Genomic DNA, 22,229 nt, shown 5'->3' with positions numbered 1-22,229 from the left:
TCCTCCACTATGAACATTAGCCATTAAATATACCTTTGACTTTCTTATTCATAAAACCTATCAGCTCATGAAATCTCAGAACTTGTCGTTTTGGCTGCCAATAAATCCTCCCTTCTCAGAGCTCTGGAAGAGGATACTTAAAATGCTTTTCTTAATGACAAACAAAAGGGAGAGCCAGAGAGCAACAGCTGGGCTGCTTCTCCACTTACATAGACAGTGCGGTAAGGAACGCCAAAGAAGAAAACTGGGATGGCCAACTTAATCTCAGATGAGCTTCCATCGTCTACTTTAGGGGTTTTGGTGTCATTCTGCCAAAATGGATACATGAGCTCCCTGGGCTGAGCTGTCAAGAGAGATGATGGTTAGATAGATGGCAGCTCCCTCTTCCGTTTAGCAAGCTACATCCCTCCTACTTACTGAAGCCAGTTTCTTTCAGTAAGGCTTGCACACTGCCTTCTCATTCATCCTAAACCTAGGCCATACACAGTGCAGTATCTTCTGCCTCTGGGAAAGGGGAGAACGGGAATGATAATGTTTCTCCATAAGAGAAAGCACTTTGTGCACGTTCGTGCACTTTCATGCATCTTGGTGATATCTACGGTTACAACTGGCTGGAAATTTGTGAAATTTCCCTGGAACCTTGAGCTCTCTGGGTACTGAGAGGCAGCCTCTAGGTCTGGCATGGCCACAGTTTTGAAGCTCCCTTTCTAGCTCAAGAATTCCACTATCATGTCTTTTCCTGAAAGGAGTTCCCTCCCTCTTGCCGCACAATTGGAGATAATCCCAGATCCCAGAAGGAAATAAACAACAGTGGGAACTGGGACGAAAGTGGGAGGAGAGGATTTGTAGTAATTGGCCCATGAATGACCTTGATTGAGGGCTGGCCCTGCAAGAGGCTCTTTGCCCAAATCCTTTTTACAAAAGACAAACACGAGATCCTCCGGGGTCAGGGGGTTGGGTCCTTGAGAACTCTTTGGAGAGGAATTGCAGGGCTCTGACTGGTCCTCCTGGTCACGGGAGAGCCATCACACAAACACACACTGCACCCCGCCATGACAGGGTTACTCCGTCTCCTGGCAGCCCCGGCTTGCTGCTCCCAGGTTTCCCATCCATACTGTTGCAAGGTGTGGCTCAGTTTTGTGGGAGAAATGAGACAAGTTCCCTAGGGTCTGCATCACTGAGGATCAAGTCCAATAGTATCTGTGAAATAATCTACATTTTGGGTGTTACTTTTCTCTGCCTCTGTCCTTTCTTCCCTGAATGAATATAAGACAATAGGACACTATCATTTTCTCCCTTTTGTCCTTTTTTTAAATTTCTCATTCTCGGGGGCAGCGGCAAGTCCATTCTGGGCATCAGCCACACTTCTTGAGGTACCCGCTTGCTGCCATGAGATGCCGACGCCCCCATTCTCATGTCGGGCCTTCTCCTTGGGAAAGTCTCTGCTCTGTGCTGATGGACACAATAGGCTGGGGAGCAACCAGCCAAGGACCGTCTTTGCTCCTTTGGGAGGCTTTTAGTGAACAGACAACAGCTCATGTAAAAGAGAGTGCAAAGGGGCCAGAAAGCAGGCTTCTTGCACCAGGCCAAGAGCCAGCTCTCCAGTTCTGAAGCAGGGAGCAAGAGGAGTTCTGCTTCAACGGAGGGCTAATTTCTTTCCAAGGGCTGACATCCGAGGAAAGCAGGGAAACGAATCTGGTCATTAGTGTATATGCATCGTCCAAACCGCAGAAGTTGCTGAGAAGCCGCCCGAATTTGAGCCTGTAGGAGGCGCTGTGTCAGATCATAGGCGCTCTGGGCCCATGAGCTGTATTTAATTTACAACCAGCAGGTGAAAAGGGGTCTTCTAACATTTCTGTTTACATAATAGTAACAAATTAAAAATTCCTAGAAGGTACTAATTAAAAAAAAATCTTTATAATCGCTAGTACAGTATTACACACAGGTACTTATTTCTCAAGTTAACAGTAACAAATTGTGTCCTGGCATGGAGTCGTGCCCAAGTATGAATGAGGGCTTAAATTCACACTGAATTATCATCATTTTTTGGAAAGATTAATTGGTATTTTGGGCTGCATTGATTGGCCAGTCTGCCTAGGGAATGGAAAACCCATAATATCCCTTGGAGGAGACAGAAAACCATGGCCAGGGAAAATGACCCTAACTTCCTCTTCTGCTGTAAAGATGAGGCAGTTTGCAAGATTCTTCTCTTTGCGGGTGATCCTAATTAGTTCACAATTTTGAATAGGAAAGAATGGACAGTTAAATATTTTTAATTTTAAGAAGGATACAAACAATAAGAATATCTAATATGGTAAATAATACTTGTCAAATGAAAAAGAGGGTGCTAAATACAAGGGCATAGGTTTAAACTACAGTAATTAACACCTCAGAAGCCATTATTATTAAAATATATATATAACTGTTAGCAGCATGGCCTATCAATAACATCAGAGTTGCTAAAAGAAAGAATATCCCTATCCATGCTTGCCCTAAGCCAAGAATTTCACAAGAAACATAGCTATGTTTCCAGGATTTTTTTTTCCACCAAATAAAATGTACTTTCTTGGAGCTGGGGTAGGAGGTTGAAGTCATGGGCCCGCTTTCATTCTCATGGGGTTTCACACTGTGGTTTAACTGTTTAAATTCACCAACTCTGGAAAAACATTAGCGCTGCACAGGGGCTTGACACGTACACCTCAGACTTGTACTCATGTGCCACTTGAACTAGACAAACTCTCAAAGTAAAGAAAGGTGCCTTAGAATTTTAGCCATAAAATGTTAAAATCTATGTAGACTACCCCATCTTTGTCTAAAATCCAAAACAACAGTAGAAAAAAATATATGTGGCCTTTCACTTATGCAGGGCAATGCTACACAGAGAAAAAGAAGGAATCACTGAGGGGAATAATTATCTTATTTAACTTGAAGTTTTAGATTTGGGGGCCACGTAAAAGGTCACTGATACACAAGCCACTGACATCAATACTATTGTAATTTCCTAGTTTTTGGCCAAAATAAGTAGATTATTTAAAGTCTCCACCACAAATGGGAATCAGTGATCAGACATGAGGTGCACATACACCTATCTTACCTACTTTTAATGGAAGTATTTTGCATTATTTTAAAGATCTACTCCATTAGCACAGGGCAAGCTGGTATATACAAATAGTATTTGAAGTTAAATAAGAAAAAACTGGGTAAACCTCATTTAAAGTTAATGAATTTTACCCTTGATAAAAGAATTTAATTACATTTTTCTCTTGTATCTGTAGACACACATGCACCTGCCCTTACAATTATGGTTCCTAATAAAGGTGTCTCTTTATCAATTCAAGAGCATGCTAACTGAGAGCTTTATGGAATTCTGTAGTACTCACCTTGGTGCCGTACAAGTGCGAAGATGAAAGAGACCCAAATTCTAAGGAATGATGAATAATTCATCCTGGAATTTTAAAAAGAAAAAGAAAAAAAAATCCCCAGCTTGCCAGAGTAAACAGAACACCAGGTGTGTTTGGTGGCGAATCCCAAGACCATCAAAACCATCACAGAACAAATTCACATAACACCACCAACAGTGCTGAGTCGGGCTGACATCCCCTGAATGCTGGCAGGTCCTCCTAAGTTCAAAACTTCACGAACAAATTATAGATGCCCAGAAGAAGCCAGTCTGGAAGTGTAATGAGATCATTCGAACTGTCAAGTAATTATTTAGAATTAGTGAGAACAGTGTGAGTAAAGGAAAGGTATCTCCTCTGCATCAAATAAAGCACTGAAAACTAGGACCCAACGCTAAAGATGCATGCGGGTCCTGGGTTGTGTCTCTGCAGCAGAAACCACATCCCATTAAGACCTGGCTTTCCTAATTTTCACAACAGCTTTCCATCAAGATCAAACAAAAGTTGGTTAAAACACAATGTGTTCTACAGCTAGGAGAATTTAGAGTTTGCCATCACCTTCTCCATAGAAGGGAGCCGATCCATCATTCTGAAGTATTGACCCGATTCAGGGCCAGTCTACTCTGTTCACTGACTTCACATAGTGAAATGAATGATAGAAACATTAGTAATAAAAGAAGAACCAGTCCAGAATTGGAATCACAATAAAAATAGAATCCAGTGCACAAGCAAACAATTAATTACAGCAAGTTAATTAAAGAAGGAACACAGCAAAGATGAACTTGTTTTCGTGTTAGTTTACAATCAGTTGCACGGTGGCTTTACCCTCCACTAGGAGCACGTTTTGTCTGTGTCACTCTGCAAAGCTACAATGAGAACACGGATGCAAGCTCAAGTTAGATATCACTAAAGTGCATGGCTAGACCATGAAGTCTCCTCCTGACAGTATTCTTAAAAAGAAAAACCTTCCTCTTATCATTTGAAGTTATCACAATTCTTCAGCCAAACTTTCACGGGAAAGGCAATGAATTTATCCTGTGAGAGTTTTATTGCAAATCTTTAGTTGTCAAGTATATATGTTGTAATTTCAAGCACATATTAAATATTAGACAGTTTTGCTGGAAACGGTACAAAGGCTTTAGCAGAGATCACACACAACCTTAATGGAGACAGATGCCATGCAAGTTTAAGACTACAGCCCTTAGGAAACTGGTTCAGAGAGAAGTAAGGAGGACTCATTCAGATATTTGTATTTATAAAAAATGTCACTAACCTGTTCTGTAGAGGCTGGAGGGACTGAGTCAGAAATATTAAGCCAAATCTTGGTAAGCCAGGAAAAATTAGGTAAAACAAGAATTCATGTCAGTTCTCCTCAACTTGTTGCCAATAATTTCTGATTCCTGAAATGATGTCTGAATCCCGTACTCTTAAAACCAAAAATTAAGTTAGTCCTGCACTAGAGACAGGTAAGTGTTGAGTTGCAATCAAGTTTTTTTCTATTGATTAAGGAAAAGTAAATCTAAAGATCAGTTTCAGGATTGCGTAGAGAGGTTCTTTTCCTGAAAAACTAGACCTTTTTTTCCCCCTTAAAAAAAAAAAAAAAAAAAAAGGTAGATTCAGATGGAAATGTCAGGTACTTGGAGCTGAAACCTTGGGCCTTTCTGATCAGAATCACTTTGCACTGACAAACACAAAAGAAAACCCCCCTTCTACCTTTGTACCCAAAAGAAGGCAACTGTATAATGTTACAGAATTAGCATCCACCGGCATGGGATTAAAACTCCAAACAAAGCAGCTGCCTCCAACATTTAAATGAAGTTGGTTTTCTATTAAAGTCTTTTTTTGTTTCTCTGGTTTTGAACAGTCGCCACAGATAGGCTCTACTCTATTTTTTTCACAGGTATGCATGAAGTATTTAAAGAAACTTTTCCAAACTTTTTAAGTTTTATGCCCTCTCTTTTCTCTCGGATGCATCGCTCTGCAGGAGATAGGACAGGGCGCTTTCCAGGCAAAATCTAACAAGGGACCTAGTGCTAGACATGATCTTCCACAAGGGAAATCTCAAACTGTGGCCTGGAAACCTCCCCTGACACCCAGTGAGGGTCACTGGAGGCAGAGGGGGGAGATAAACCCCTCCTGATAAAAGTTTGCAGTAAGTAAACAGTTTAAAAGGCATGTGAATAAGGGGGAAAACGTGCTCGGTTAGATGCTTCCAAGCATCCAGTAGATGTGGAATGAGCAAAACTGGCTAAGGCATAAGCTAAATCTACTATTCGAAATGTTTACATGGAATTTATCAAGAAAGAAGTAACTTGACTGTAGCAGGAAAAAAACTCTTCTGTAAATCAATGGAAATTTTAAAATTATTCCAAATTTTCTCTGACCAGACATTTAAATGCCAACTGTACAAAAGAAATATAATTCTAGGTTTAAGCATGTTGTCACAAGAGTGTTTGGTGAACTAAACTTTTTAGTTTAAATTACTCCTTGTTTTTCCAAAAACCTGTGAAAATTCAGCAGGTTTCCCACATTGTTTATTCTCTCACTGGTGTTATGAATCCTCCACACATATTTACTTACAGATGTTAAATGACTGCTTCTCTCCAAATGACTCACATTTATTTATTTTTCTTTGGATTCTAGGAGTGCTTAGAATGGCACATATTTATATAACAGAAAAGCTAGTTTCTTGGGTGCCTATTTAAAATAAAATTAAGTTCAAATCAAAGACACATTAGAAAAGGATTCTCTTTGTCCAGCCTTAGGTTTTGGTCCAGTAGTCAACCTACATGTCTTGAAGCAAAATCGTTGGCTCCGTTTTTCGTGTTAGTTTACAATCAGTTGCACGGTGGCTTTCCTTCCATTAGGAGCACTTTTTGTCTGTGTCACTCTGCAAAGCTGCGATGAGAACACGGATGCAAGCTCAAGTTAGACATCACCAAAGTGCGTGGCTAGACCATGAAGTCTCCTCCTGAGAGTATTCTTAAAAAGAAAAACCTTCCTCTTATCCTTTGAAGTTTTCACAATTCTTCAGCCAAACTTTCACGGGAAAGGCAATGATCTTCCTGGCGGCATACTAATTGCTTTCTTCCTTTTTCATGCTCTCTAGGATATTTATATCTCAGCCCTTTTGACCCACGTTGGATGCTCCATCTTTCTCGAGGCAGGACTGCTGCTGGTATAAACGCCATCTGGGCATAACCAGATACACAAGATGGTGGCATACATGAATTAGAATGCCTTTGAGAATCCGGCTGCAAGGGAACACCAGGTGCGTGGGGAGACGCCAGGCTGGCTTATCACTTTGGGAAGCTGGGCAGTGAGTGTGTGTTCCGGTGTACACCCAGTGGTCACAGATTGACAAATGACAAAAATCTCTTTTCATGCTGTGTCAGCAGGACTTACTTTGTTGAAAGTGTGAGGTGAGCAAAGATTTTGACAAGATTTAGATGTGGGATAGGGTGGGGGTGCATTGGAGCTAGTCACCCAAGATATTTGTGCTTTATTAAAAAATGGCAAAGTTGATGCTATTTTATAGGCAAGAAGAAAGACAGCTCAAACAAAATAAAAAAATACAGTCCTCTAAAATCAAGTAGAATGGGTTTTATGTGTGGGATGCTTTTGTTTTTGTGTTGTTTTCTTAACTTTCATATACCTTTTTCTGTGGAACAGATGGTCAGATGTGAGCTACTTTGAAATGATGCAGTTATTGGCTATGGAAGACATGGAGATGTGCCACTCAGACCCCCCACTAAACTCCGTACAACAGAGATGTGAGAAGTACAGTTGGCCAACAGCCTCCAGCCCTCAGCACTTTCAGGCTCAGCCCCAGTGCTGAAACCCAGGACACACTCTTCATGGGACAGCCCTCCACCAATGACTGGGCAAGGTCAGGTTACACAGTCTAGCACTTTCCAGCCAAAGCAGGACTCCCCAGATGGGCAGTTTTTGCTCTGGAGACCCCTGTTGAATGACAAAGACTTGGTCAAGTGCTCAAGGAAGCAGTTCTATTATACCAATGTCAAGGTCCACCTGGGAAAAACATACGTGTGTATATATATGTATATATAATTTATTACATACTATATGCATACATATATATTATACATGTGATTTATCATATACACATGTACACACATATGTACATATAGGTATTTTATATGCTTATTTTCTATACCTAGCCTCATTTGGAGGCTATCTGGGTAGATGCCTCCAAATATTTATTTCTGAAAATTTCTGATCCTTTAGACACACCCTACTGCACACCATCAGGAACTAAAATTTCTCTTAGCACAGGAAGACAGTAGAGAGGACTTTCCCCAACAAGGCAACAGTTGCTCTCTTCAAAAGCTGCTCCCACTTTCTCTCTTGAATGCCAGGCCTATAATCTGGGCTAAGCTGCTGCATAACCCAGCCAGAGACATGCTGGGCCTGACAGGAGACAAAAGGGACTGTGCCCACAAAGGTGCTGCAGGTGCAAAGCGCCAGCACGCACTGGTAGGGATGAGGGGAGGGCATACCCAGGGGCACTCTCTAGAGCTACAGACTTCAATGTGGTGTCAAGAGCACCAGCGAAAGGTGCAAACTCACTCCTAGAGAAGTTTCTAGGAGCCTGGAAAAAGTGATGGCTCACACTGAGCAAGGTTCAAATGCCTGAATTACCATGGCAGATGGCCGAAGAAGGGACCAAAAGGCTCACAGATGTTTGCATGGTGGAATAGATGTATTATGTGACTCTGCTAGGCCCACTGGACAATCACGTTCCATGGAAGGTCAGAGGACAGACGCACCAGCCACCAAAGCCAGCAGGAATATACTGGAGAGGGAGGCACCAGCATCACTAAACAGCTCAGCAGAGGCTCCCTAATGCCAGCCAAGGCTGATGCCAGGAAAGATGATCATGGAACTTGGCTCTGACAGCAACGGAAATGATGGGTCCCTGAAGAAATACAGGCCAGGTGACATCACGCTACTGTGTGAAGCCAGGGATGCTGGGGGACAGTCATAATTTTTGTAATGACCAAGAAGATCAGAGGGGCAGCCAAGGGGCCTGATCCTTAAAGAGTCAAGGACATGCTTAATAAAGCACAGTATCCAAGGGGCAAAGCAGATGGGCAGCCAGCAAAAGCATGGTTTCCTCTGTATAATAATATAAAAGAGCAAGGGCCAGGTGCAGTGGCTCACACCTGTAATCCCAGCACTTTGGGAGGTCGAGGCAGGCAGATCACCTGAGGTCAGGATTTCAAGACCAGCCTGGCCAACATGGTGAAACCCTATCTCTACTAAAAACACAAAAATCAGCCAGGTATGTTGGTGTGCCTGTAATCCCAGCTACTCAGGAGGCTGAGGCAGGAGAACTGCTTGAACCCGGGAGGTGGAGGTTGCAGTGAGCCAAGATCTCACCACTGCACTCTAGCCTGGGCGACAGAGCAAGACTCCATCTCAAAAAGAAAGAAAGAAAGAAAAAAGCAGGAATGGTTGAGAAAGGTGGAAAGCAGTGGTCCCAATAAAAAAACCACGGTCCCTGCTTGGTTTCTGGATCTGAGTCAGTTTTCAAATCTGGAATCTGTAGACTGAAAAGGTAACAGGTACCCAAAGGGCAGGACCCTCCAACACCACGGCAAATATGGTAATTTTCCCAATCTGTCCCCAAAAAGACCTTTGGCCATTTACACAAGTGACCATAGACTGGGAGAAGGAGAATGCTTAGACATTTTGAGGACTGTTATAGAAGGAGTTTGAGTTAATAATGATAAAGACTCCGTTAAAGTGGGAACACACAGGGCTCAGAGAATAAAAGGAATCCTAGAAAAGTTTACAGTGGGTTTACAGGGGCTGCAGACCCCCTGGATGTTATTTTCCCAGTCCAAAGATATTACAATAAAATTAAGCTTAAATCAAAGATTCACCTAGAGAAGGATTCTCTTTGTCCAGCCTGTATTAAGGTTTTAGTCCAGCAGTGAACCTAAATGTCTTGAAGCAAAATCGTTGGCTCTGTTTTAATAAACTACTAGTGGCATACTAATTGTTTTCTTTTTCCATGCACTCTAGGATACTTATATCTCAGCCCTTTTGGCAAACGTTGGATGCTCCATTCTTCTCGAGGCAGGACTGCTACTGGTATAAACGCCATCTGGGCATAACCAGACACACAAGATGGTGGCATACAGGAATTAGAATGCCTTTGAGAATCTGGCTGTGAAGGAACATCAGGTGCGTGGGGAGAGACCAAGCTGACTTATCATTCATTGGATTAGGAAGCTGGTCAGTGAGTGAGTACCATTGGGATTGATGTATTAATACTTGGCACATTGGATCTTTAGCTTATAGAGTAACAACTATCATAGTAAGGAAGGCAAGTAAGTGGAAATCTCTGACACTCCCTATCCCTACTCCGGCTAAAGTAGTCATATAAAAGAATATTGCACCCTGGGCTGTGGGGAGAATGGTAAACATTAGTATCACTCTTAAAGAAAAGGGGTGGTGAACTCTTACCATATCTTTATTGAACTGGCCAGGATGGATCCTAGAGAATGGCTATGGACTACTCCAAGTTCAACCAAGTGGTAGTACCAATCGCAGCTGCAGTGCTTCAGATACGTGATATGTGGCCATTCATTTGACAAATGCATTTTTTTTTCCTGTTTGAATCTGGAATGAGGGTCAAAAATAGTTCACATCTTATGGAACAGACAACAACATATATCTGTATTTCTAGCTTTGCCCCAGGGCTATAAGTCTCCCACCTTCTTTCATATTGTAATGAAAGAGATCTGAGTCATCTGGGTACTACAGAACATCACCTTGATTCACTGTATTGACAACATCAACAGACCGGGCACCATGGGCAAGAGATGGCCAGCAGGCTGGACGCCTTAGTAACACACAGGGGCTCCAGAAGGTGGAAGATAAATCCTACAAAGATTCAGGGATGCTATTTCAGTAAAGTTGTAAGGAATCCAGTGGCCAGGAACATGCTGGGACAACTCCTCCAAAGGAAAAGGCAAATTGCTGCATCTTGTAGCCTGTCTACAAAGAAATTCTTTCTTCTTCGTCAGCTTCTTCGGGTTCTGGAGGCTACACGTTCCAAACCCAGAGAAACTGCTCCAGGTGATATGAAATTAAGCCAGTTTTGTGTTGGTCTGAGAACATAAAAGAATTCCATTGCAGCTCCAGGCTATGATGCAAGCAGCTCTGCTGCTTGGGCCATGTGTTCAGTAGGTCCTTTGATATTGGAGGTGTGTTTGGTGGAAAAAGATGAAATGTGGACTTTATTGCAAACCCCAGTGGAAGAACTACCACGTAGGCCCCTGGAGTTCCGGAGCAAGGTCATGTCATCTGCAGCAAAGAATTACACACCTTCTGAAAATCAGCTCTCTCATGGGACTAGGCCGTGTGATGGAATATTTGTCTAAGAGACAGTGGTCATGTATCCAGAACTTCCCATGAAGACCTATGCCTTGTTGGACCCACCAAGTCATGAAGTCAGGTGGACCCAGTAGCAATCTAGCATAAGATGGAAATGACATATCTGGGACCAGTCATGAGTAAGATGCCTCAGTAGGTAGTCCAGACTCCATGTCACCTGACATAGTTGTGTCAGTACCTGCTCCCCAACCAGATCACACATATGGCTATATGTGTGAAGGTGAATACGACAAGATGGAGGAGGAGGAAGAAGCCTAAGCCTGGTGCATGGATGGACTCAATTGGTGTGTGTGTGCGCAAGCCTAAAGCAGACACTGGCTGGCTTCGTGACAGCCTCATTCAAGTGGCCTTGAAAGACAATGATAAGAGAACATCCTCTCAATGTGTGGTGCTTTGGGTGATATATCTTGTCATGCATTTTGTGTCAAAGGAGAAAGAGTTCTGAGGTTAGAATATATACAAACTCATAGGCAGTGGTGAATGACATAGCTGGCTGGACAAGGGCCCGGAAAGAAAAAGATGGGAAAATCAATGACAAAGGGGCCTGGATAGACAGATGAGGGTGGACATGAAGTTTGAAGATCTTTGTGTCATATATTATCACCTACCAGAAAACATCCACTACAAAACAGGAACTAAACAACCAAGTACACAAAATGACTCGGCCAGTTGATGTCAAGCAGTCTTCGTCAGTGTTGGTCCGATGGGCGCATATATAAAGTGGCTACAGCAGCAGGATTGGAGGTTATGCATGGGTCAAACAGCACGAACTTCCATTTAGCAAGGCTGGTCTAGCTACCATGGTATCTGAAATGTTCAATCTGTTCAACCTGCAAATAACAGAGACCAAGGGTGAAATCCCAATATGTTACTGTTGGGGAGACCATCTGGCCATTTGGTGGCAAAATAACCACATTGGACCCCTTTCATCCTGGAAGGGTCAGCACTTCTTTTCCACAGGGATGGAGCCATATTCTGGACATGGGTATGCCTTTCTTGCCCAGGGGCCTCAGCCAGCACCACTAACGGAAGGCTTGCAGAATGCCTGATTCATAAGCATAGAATTCCATGCAAAATAGCATCTGACTAGGGAAACTGCCTTATGGAAAAGGAAGTGTGGGAGTGAGCCCACGGCAATGGGATTCACTGGTTGGCGTAGCGACAGTATGAGCGGAAGATGCCAGCGTAGGTGAGAATTGAAGTAAATTGCTTAAGGAGTAGGTGAAGCACCACCCTGAAGACAATATTATGCAAGGATGAGGTGCTATTCTCCAGGATACTGTGTACACAGCAAGTCAGAGACCTTTATAGGGTGCGGTGTCCCTAGTAATAAGACTACATGGATCCAGGAACCAAGGTATGAAGGCAGGAGTGGCCCTACTTGCCATTACTCCCAGTGATTACTGGGGGACTTTGTGCTCCCCAACCCCTCATCTCTGGCCTACGCAGTTTGAAGTCCTGGTTCCTCAAGAGGGTACATTCTCACCAGGGGACATGGCAAGAGTCCCGCTGAATGATAAGCTATGGGCTGTAATGGTGCCTGGACACACTGGGCTCCTTGTGTGCAAAGACTAGCAGGCAAGAATATGAACCATCACCTCGTTAGGAGTAGTTGACTCTGATCAGCAGGAGGAGGCAGGGCTATTGTTATACATTGGGTTCAAGGGATAACATATGGCACTCAGGTGACCAATTTTGGTGCCTCTTGGTACTCCCTTACCCAATTAGACTGTGATGGACAAGTGTAGCAACCCTAGTCTGATCAGCATACGGTTACGAAGGACTCAGACTACAAGGAACGAAGGTTTAAGGTTTGAGTGAAACCACCAGGTAAGCCACTGAGACCAGAGAGACAAAAGCCAAGGGGTTATAAGGATAGTGGAAGAGGGAGAGAGTGGGTACCAGTTGTCACTCTGAAATCAACTGCAGCGACAGGGGTTTTAAGCCATTTTCCTAGCCTCCCTCTTCTAAGTTTCCTCTCAGATAGAGAGGCCTACCAGAGCCCTAGAGGAGCTGCCATTGATCATGGATGGAAAATTGGATCTACACATTGCATGGAGTGGACCGTGGCAGACACTAAGATGCAAAACTCAGACCCACCCTCAGAAAAAGGATGATTTCCAGCTACAAGGTGTACGGTTAGCTGACAGCTTCCAACTGTTGGCTCCTTTAGCATCTGTATCAGTTCAAGCTGAGGTTATGTTCTTGAAGCACTCCTGTATCAATGATTGAGAAAAGTATTGGTAAAGGGCCCTCGCCATTTCTGGCCAGGGCAGGACTCGTCTAATGGAGAATCTTTGCTCCAGAGCATCCTATTGGGCTGACTGATTTAGGTCTATAGCATGGTCTGATGGTCCATCTTGCTCAACCCTACTTCTTCCCCGTTCTTTCACAGGTGTTACTCCCCAACAAACTTTCTGCACTCCCAACTCCACCTTAGCATCTGCTTCCTGGACAACAGAATCTGTGACATTGGTGTCTCTGATAAATTTACAAGCCCTGTACAACTGTTTTGCTTCACTGTATGAACGACCATGGAGTCCAGATAGTTCTGTAATGCAGTTGTTTCTACCACTTATCCACTGATTGAATAATGTCTAACCTCCTAGATCTAGCTCATTAAGGTGATTACATCTAAGGCTATATTTACATTCTCCCTGAAAATGGTAATGTTGTCCATAACAGGATCCTCGAAATGCATGAGGTAATGGAAAAATGAAATTCAAATTCAAAGCAATCAAAATTTTAACACAACCAAGACAGTTCCTATTGTCCTAGTTGTATTCCCTAACAATGGAATAAAGCTTACATCTGCCCTCAAATAATCAAATATTTCAGAAAACATTTTTTTCTCTAGTCTGTATTATTTGATGCCTGCTTCCCAGAGTCTCGTTCTTATTTATTTAACACCTTAATTGTATTACTTAGGTGACTAAGAAGCATTCAAGGATGGAAAGTCAGAATGGTCTGATGAACTGAAATTGCATTGTCTTTTTTTTTTTTAAACAGATCTAGATCTTGCAGACCATAATAGAAAAGCTGTCTCCTCTATTTTTAAAGTAATATTTATATTCTTTACAAGGCTCTCTCTTGAATTTTAAGGAGGAACAGTAGCGTGACTGCCTCATCCTTTCCAAGAACAAAACCTTTGATAAAGGCTCCTGGAACATTAATTATTGTTTTTTTCTCAATAAATGACCATTTTAAGTTCACTTGGAACATGATGCCTCCTTGATAAAAGTCTGAGTTGGAACTGAGTGATCTCTCTCACCTTTGGCTATCTGCTGAAACCAGTTTTAGGGCTCTAGAGTGTCCCGAGGTTAAAAAACAAATCATCAGTCTTCTTGGGTCACATTACTTGTTCATTTATTATTGTGAGTAATACCCATCCTGTGTCCAATAGGGCATTTCAGAGGAGAAGGGAGGACAACAGATACGTCCCAACCACAATTTCACAATTCTGGAAATGGTATGAGGGCAAATTCCAGTCTGGATCTAGAGCTATCAGCCACATCAGTGACTCTGTTACAGAGCCAATCAATTTAGTAAATGGATATTGAGGACATCTCATTTTAGTTTTTCAGTGAAAAGGAAGACTAACAATAAAGGTGTGTGCTGGGGAACTTTAGCAGTAAGCACTACACTACAGCTGTCAGTGCATGGGTTCTGCAACCAAACTGCTTGGGTTTGCATCCTGGTCTTGCCATTTACCAGCCATGTAACTTTTGGTATTACTTAACCTATCTGTGCATCAATTTCCTCACTAGTAAGAAAATGGAGATAAGAGTGTCAACCTCGTAGGTAGGGTTGTTGTAAAGACCAAATAGGAACTTCTTTTCCAGAGAAGAACTGAAAGAGAAATGTGACTTCAAAAGCCAACCTTCTTGTTTTAAATGCATTCTAATAACTAGAGAAAGTCACAGTATTTTCCAGTCCAATAGTTACTGGATGTCTTGATACATGTCTACTTTGCAGGTACTCAGAGAAGCTCACACTAAATAGTAATTAAATAAAACGTAGTACAGAGGCTTAAATTACAGTTCTTTGAAATTTGAATAGCAGGCAGAATAATCTTAAACAGGTCATGATACTTATGTATTTCTGAGGCATTGAAAGAGAAGTGAATGAACTCTGTCTCTTAAATACAGAAATAAAGAACAGTCCTTAGACTTTAATCCTTGGTGCAAGGTTAATTCATAATGGCTTACCAAGAAATTATTGATAAGCAAGCAGGGTTCAAACGTACAGAATTCTAATACATATAAAAAACTATTTTTCTAAGGAAAAAAGTAGCCCCTGAATAAGAACTGGCAAATTTTAATTTCAACAAATGAGATTTTTCAATCTTACTCATGAAAGGTGATGCCAAATATCTTAAGACAGAGTTTATCCTCAAAGGATAAAAAAGCAGTATAAAGAGCATGTCAGAAGTATACGATTTTGCTAACAGAAAAGCAATAACACGTTTCTTATGAATCTTTGTTTTGTAGTTTTCAACTCTGGCAAAATTCCAATTAAATTTGTCAAAATGGTCAGACTTTTACTAGTTTGGGCCAATCCTCCAGAGAACTCAACCACAGAACCAATGAATATTTTTAGCTATATAAAAAAAAATATACCTTGACCCCACACTCCAGAAAAAAAATCAGAACACAAAGAGAAAATGGACTTGAATTTTAATTTTTTTAAAGATTATCTATATATATGTATTAATAAAAAATGCAAAGAATAGACCTTCATGTTTAAATTATATTCTAAAATAAAAAAATATATATATATTTCCATTAACTGCAGGAGACAACTGGCAAGTAAAGAGCCTGAGAGAGTCCAGTCCCTCTCCACCACTACAATGGACATATATTTCAAGGAAGCACCTATGAAAAATAGTAGAGTGTTCACAACACATCTGGTAACACAGATAGCTTCTGGGTGTTCTTGAAAGCAGTTTGTTTGCATTTTCAATTTGACATGAAATGAAGGGAAAAATCAAATTCATAAACAGAAATGACATTACTTGGAACAATCTAGTATTCTGTATTCATGTTTTACATGCCCTAGAGCCTAGCATTTTCATGCAGCAAGCTACACTCACATGTGCGTTAGTAACAGCTATCAGCTGCACGCCTCAAATGGTGATCAGCTCGTAGTGCAAGTGCTCTCTGCTCCTACCACTGCTGGTTGAGCAACACAGCTGGAACATCTGGTTAGAACTGAATTTTCCTTTCTTTAAAAATAAGCGAAATTTTTAAAAACACTGTAGCATTCAGTCCTGTTATACCTAACTCAAGTTACATTTTGGCCTTAATATTAACTGAAAGGTCTTAATAACAAGGGGCTTATACTACCTGCTGCTTTCTTACGTATTTATGGCAACGGTGGCAAAAGGTTGCAAAAACTTAATAATAGAAAAAGATATATGACTGGATTTTTTCCTTTAAAGCAATCTAGGATATTTCAACAATTCAAATTCAAAAATTGATTTCTACTGTGACTTCAGCAGCCATTCATCCACACATAGAAAAGATCCCTTGGCTTTGATTTGGTTTTCTTTATTACTCTTTTCCTTTTTCATAACTGGAAATAATTCCTATTTTAGAAAAGATATGTTCTATACATTGTGCCTGTAGCAACATATCAGTAATACCGGCTATGACAGCATTTTGCCTCATAATGTCAATAATATGCTCTCACTGAATCTGGGCAAAGTCAGTATTAAAATACAGATAAGCTGCAGACAATCAATTAGGCATAACATGTAAACTCAAAGGTCCATGGTCTCTTCTCTCCTTCTTTTAGTCCTGTTATAAAAATAATTTTGGTTACAAGTGTCTACACAGCACCAATTTTATTTCAAAAGCAGCATCTTTACTCAGCCACCCAAATGAATCTATAAGTACACATGCTTAAATAGCTTTTTGCATTAACTTCTGTCCTGTAACTCTAAAAGACCAGTAATTGTATTACATTTTTCTCTTAATCAAAAATTATTCAGCAATTATTAAAACCATCAATTACAATGCCGTAAAAATACCCATATTCACTGAATTAAATGAGAAGCTCCCTTTACATGCAACTGTATAATAAAAGAATTATGCCCGCAGTTGATAAACACTGTGTTCTGTAGTAACAGAAGAAACAGGTCTCTAATAGTAAAAAAGCATTTCATAAAACTTTGCCATATATAAAATATCTTATTAATTGTGACCATTCCACTTATGATTAAAGCATAACATAAGTGTTTGTTCTGCCTTCTGCTGTGGGACAGTCCAGGGTCATACAACTTCAAAAAATAAGAATGCATCTGTTTCCCAGGCGGACAAAAGCTTGGGGCTCAATTACACTGTTTCTCTCTCAAACTCGTCTGCACTCATGCGTACATACACAAAGCACCTACAGTTTCAATCTTCATGACACTGTTGCCATACTTTTTTCCTACCAAAAGTCTGTCAGGAAAATATGTTTGCAAAATAATTATTCTTGTTTATACTCAGCCTGGATCTCCATTGCTCATTTTTATGATTTTGAAAGATAATGTCTGCAGCAGAAGGAGAATAGGCCTTATTCATCTTTCTCAAACCCTTTGGTTTCCACCTTTAATGTTATACTGAATGTCGATTTGACTCAGTAGGCCTGGGTCAAAGGCTTTACAGATAGCAAACCTGAAGTGCATTAAGAGAATAAACATCTGCCACATGGCACAGGAAAATTTAAAAAGTAGCATTAATAAACACAACTCCTCATACATGAAGATTTTACAAGAGTCACCTAAAAATTTCATAAAAAAATTAAATTTGTAGGAGGGGTGGAATTATGTAACAAAGGTCAACAGGTCAAATGCAATCAGATAATTGCATTCTTTGAAAAATACTTCACTTACACACTTGTATTTCTCAAGCTTCCCATCCATAAACATGGTGGACTGAGAAAAATACACATTAAAGAAAGGGATTACATCTGATTAACAAAGGAATCGAAGAACAAACAAAAAGATTTCCAAGTAGGTAAGGAACTAGCTTTTACAGAAAAGTGCTTTAAATGTGCTTCTGCAAAAAATATGACTTGGAGGCAATTGTGAAGTTTTGACACTTATACTTTACTCATAGATTGGGCAGTTATACTTCTATGAGGCAACTAAATTGAAATGTAAAACAAAAGAATTGTTCAATTATTACATCACAAAGCCCCAGGGAAAACCTGGGCATAAAAGCTCCCTTTGATTAATGTTTCCCACTTTTAATGCAAAGTGCAAGAGCAAGGTCTTCGAATGGATGACACAGGTGGGAAAGTCATAAGCTCTTCCCCCACATTCCCCAACTTCATTCCCCACACACACCATAGATAGTTTGTGAGCTAATTCTCAACTCTCCTGGTGCACTTATCCAGGACTCTAATGAATTATTTATAAAGTCAGGCCTCATTTCCCAATAGTTTAAAGTAATGAAAAAGAAAGACATGAGAAAATACATTCAATAAGCAAAAACAGAAGACCTCTAGAATCTGACATATTTCACGTTATGAAAATAATGGCTGACATAACGTACAAGGGACATTAAAAGTGAGTTAGTAACATACAAAGAGATCAGACTGTTCTGCCGGTGCTTCCAGAATAACTGCAAGTTTTCCTGGAGTTTTCACTCTACATCTATTCTTCTTCGAGGTTCTAACAGAGTTATAGCTTCTTACTGCATACCTGAGATTAGAATCAGGTTGAAAAATGCTTAAAACACTTTCAATTATTTCAAAAGGGAGAAATGAGAACAAAACAAAAATCACCCAGGTTGAGAAATAAGAATTATGAACAGAACAAAACTATTAGGTAAACCACACATCAAAATGAAAAAAAATGGAACTGAACCAAAAAAGCCAAGGAGGGAGGGTAGCGGAAGGAAGAACCGGGAGAGAGAAGTTCTGGCCCTTCCTGTGAAGATTCCTTGTCTCCCCATTTAAATTCTCTAGGAGATCCTTCTAAGAGGCTGCACTGTTCATGTTATCTTCACAAGTGCACCCAACAGTAATGATAACCAGGTGGCAGGCAAATCCCAGTGAACACAGTAAGAAGTTGGTGATTTCTTTGTCATCTTTCCTTACAGAGGGCACATACACTGGAAATGTGGCCAATTCCGCTGGCTGAGCCAAGTAAATCTGTGGTAGAAAAGACCAAAAATGGCCCCTACCCACTCCAGGGGGAAAAATATACAAAATCCCTCCCAAACCTAAACAGAACAAAACAAAACAAAAACAACCTTCTCCCTCCTAAAGAAAACCACATTAAAAACAAATGCCCTGCAACAAGTCCTTATGTGTACATTTTCACAAGGCTGGTAGAGGTTATTTTGTTTTGGATTCCACGTAAATTTTATCTCCATCCCTAATGCCAAAGGAATGCAATGCCCGAGAGCTGTACTTCATTTCCTCTGGGCCAAAGGGTGCTTCATGGTCAAAATAGTAGAGAAGCATGTTGCTTGTGGGTAACTGTACCAGAGTTTTTAACTGTTTCTTTAGTTCTGCAACTGTTTGGTCCAGACGAATGCTCATTTCTTCCACCTGATCGTTAAAGTGGACTTCTACTTTTGCACTGCTCTGGGGTCTTAGGTCCACTTCTGCCAAAGGCTCCAGCTTCCCATATTTTGTGATCAGTTCATGATACCTAGAAGGATTAAAAACAACAACACTGTCAGCTTAAACTACTCGCACATGTACTGTGGACTTCTTCCCAACTACAGATAAACAATATTACTAGGCTCAACATCTTTAAAAAGTCTTACTCTATCATTATGACTACTGTGCATTCTGTGACCTAATATGAGTACCCTAGGGAGGCCACTGTAAAACCGGGAAATCGTTTTTCCTGAAGATGGTCACTATGCCTACTGTTAATCAATGATTCCATAAGAATAGGTTTAGGAAAAAATGGAACCTAGAAAAGTAGACACTATAAAGATAACAGAAGTCCAGTCTCTCTGTAGAACTTGCTTTCTTGGATGTCATCATCAAGAAGTGCAGATATCTAGGCATGTATCTCTTGGGAATAGATGGAAAGATGGAGGGAGGCCAGCAGTTTCTGAGGCCCAGTGAAGCCCTAACTTATAAAGAAAAGCATGTAGTTGTATGTTAGCAATTAACCTAACTCTTTCAGAGATGCCTTGTTTGAATGTTCCAATCTAATTTCAGGTATAATACACAGAATTTACGGAAGAATCAAGAATACATTCTTGGAAAAAAGTGGTAAATAAGGGATACACATTTCTTGATCAAGGAGGAATACAGAGCAAAAGACACCACGAGGAAAGTGAATTACAGAGATGAGAATAGGGCCCACAAAGGTCATGTTTCCCATAGAGAAAATTTTGTCTGCACTGCCAGCCCTGGAGGATCTAGATCTGATTTTATCAGGGACACTTACAAGTTTCCTATATATCAGAAAGGGAAAAAATGTTGAAAAAAATTAGTATTAGTTTTATTAAAACCAAGATACAGTGAAGTCACTTTAATTAAGGATCAGAATACAAGTCACACAAAATTATCCCCCTACCTCCTCCACACCAGCTTTAACTCAGTTTTAACTCAGTTAAAATCAGTGTCATAATAAGGTTTGTGGGTGCATTAAACACACAGTAAGACCAGTGTGGCCAGGTATGGTGGCTCGCACCTGGAATCCTAGCACCTTGGGAAGCCCAAGGGGAAGAATCACTTGAGCCCAGGAGTTTGACCAGCATGGACAACATAGCGAGACCCCATCTCTTAAAAGAAAAAAAAAAAGATTCCTGTGCTTAGAGATGGAAGTAATCATTTCCAACAAGTGGAATAACAGGGAATGCTAAAAATAGCCCTGGCTCTGTCTTCAGGGTCTTGACTCCATTTTATAATTAGCTGTGTGACTTGGCAACTCACTGTCTTTTTGGATCTCAGTTTCCTCATTAGTAAAATTAGGAATAATTTCTGCCCTTCCTACTGTATAAGACAGTCACAAGAACTAAATAAAATACCAAATGAGTAAACATTTTGTAAATTCTACGTTCATAAACAAAAATATTTACATTATATTACTGCTGCTCTGAAGCTTATTTTAAAGCACACACACTCATTAAAAAATATAAGATTTCTGGACACGGTGGCTCACACCTGTAATCCCAGCACTTTGGGAGGCTGAGGCAGGTGGATCATGAGGTCAGGAGTTCGAGACCAGCCTGGTCAACATGGTGAAACCCTGTCTCTACTAAAAATGCAAAAAATTAGCCAGGTGTGGTAGTGCATGCCTGTAGTCCCAGCTACTCAGGAGGCTGAGGCAGAAGAATCACTTGAACTGGGAGGTGGAGGTTGCAGTGAGCTGAGATTGTGCCACTGTACTCCAGCCTGGGTGACAGAGTGAGACTCTGTCTCAGAAAAAAAAATGCATATATATATATATATATATATATATGAATGATTGAAATCTACTTAGGTGGGACTTCAGGATGTCAGGATTTTAGCAAAGGCAAACAAAATAAAACAAAGCAAAACAAACAAACACAAAGCTGCCAGGACTGGAAATTTTCCAAGCCTCTAAACTGAAAAGGTAAGATGATTCAAAGTCTAGGGGTATCTTTTCTCCACTCCATATCCTAGTATATGCGTTCAAATAACTGAAACTAGGTTATGAAAATTTAACAAAATCTCAGAAAAGACAGGAGAGCCCAGTGGTCAAGTAAGAACTGAACCCAAGTCTAGAGATGTTTTACCTTCAGACTATAGAAAAGTAAAATTGTAATACCCTAGCTCTCATATTTTGCCTAGGAGTAACAGAAGAAACAATGTCAAAGTGTTCAAAGAGAATTTACTCATACTACATTTCAGCAAAGAGATGACATGAAGAGAAGTGACCACTTCAAGCACAAGCAAGATGATGAGACACAAAATGGCAACAGAGCACATACCACAGCAAAAAGAATAAAGGAGAGGAACACATAATAAGTAAAAGACAGAGGCAGAACTCAATCTGAAAGAAAACACAACTGAAGAAAAAGAAAACACTCCACAAAACTCAAAAGTCTAGAAATTACTAAGTACTTGAATATAAAACCAGCACTCAAAGATAAATGATAAACTGTAGAATGAGATGAAAATGGAGACTGCAGAGCTAAAGAAACAAACTGAAGAGCAAAACACCACCAACACAGACCCAAATAAATGAATTAGAAAGAATGGCCCCAAAATATTATACCTAACCTAGTGCTTTGGTTTGAATGTGCTCCCCCTCACCAAGCTCATGTGCTGGAAACTTAATACCCAGTGCAACAGTGTTGACAGGGGGCATCTTTTAGAGGCGACTAGGTCACAAGGGCTTCATAAAGCGATTAATGGTGTTATAGAGGGAGTCGGCTAGTTATCCCGGTAAAAGTGAGTTCAGCCCTCTCTTGCTCTCTT

The 22,229-nt window shown here is 40.7% G+C and overlaps 1 protein-coding gene across 5 annotated transcripts in view; it reads right to left on the bottom strand.

The window, feature by feature from the left end:
- The window catches only part of LOC117079799 (tubulin-specific chaperone cofactor E-like protein), a 168,285-nt gene that overhangs the window by 81,052 nt on the left and 65,004 nt on the right, over nt 1-22,229 (bottom strand). For 4 of the 5 annotated variants that reach the window (XM_033203853.1, XM_033203851.1, XM_033203852.1 and 1 more), the window contains one exon: nt 15,487-19,473. In XM_033203853.1, the coding sequence (XP_033059744.1) occupies nt 19,155-19,473 (319 nt within the window). In that variant the 3' untranslated portion in view covers nt 15,487-19,154. Of the gene's footprint in view, nt 1-209; nt 344-3,380; nt 3,446-15,486; nt 19,474-22,229 lie in introns of those variants that run through there. The other variant, XM_033203855.1, reaches the window with a different exon arrangement.

Source organism: Trachypithecus francoisi, unplaced genomic scaffold (genome assembly GCF_009764315.1).
Source record: "Trachypithecus francoisi isolate TF-2019V2 unplaced genomic scaffold, Tfra_2.0 Lachesis_group8, whole genome shotgun sequence".
Classification (NCBI taxonomy): Eukaryota; Metazoa; Chordata; class Mammalia; order Primates; family Cercopithecidae; genus Trachypithecus; species Trachypithecus francoisi.
The sequence above is the reverse complement of the archived record's forward strand: the minus strand, read 5'-3'. Positions and strand labels throughout refer to the sequence as shown.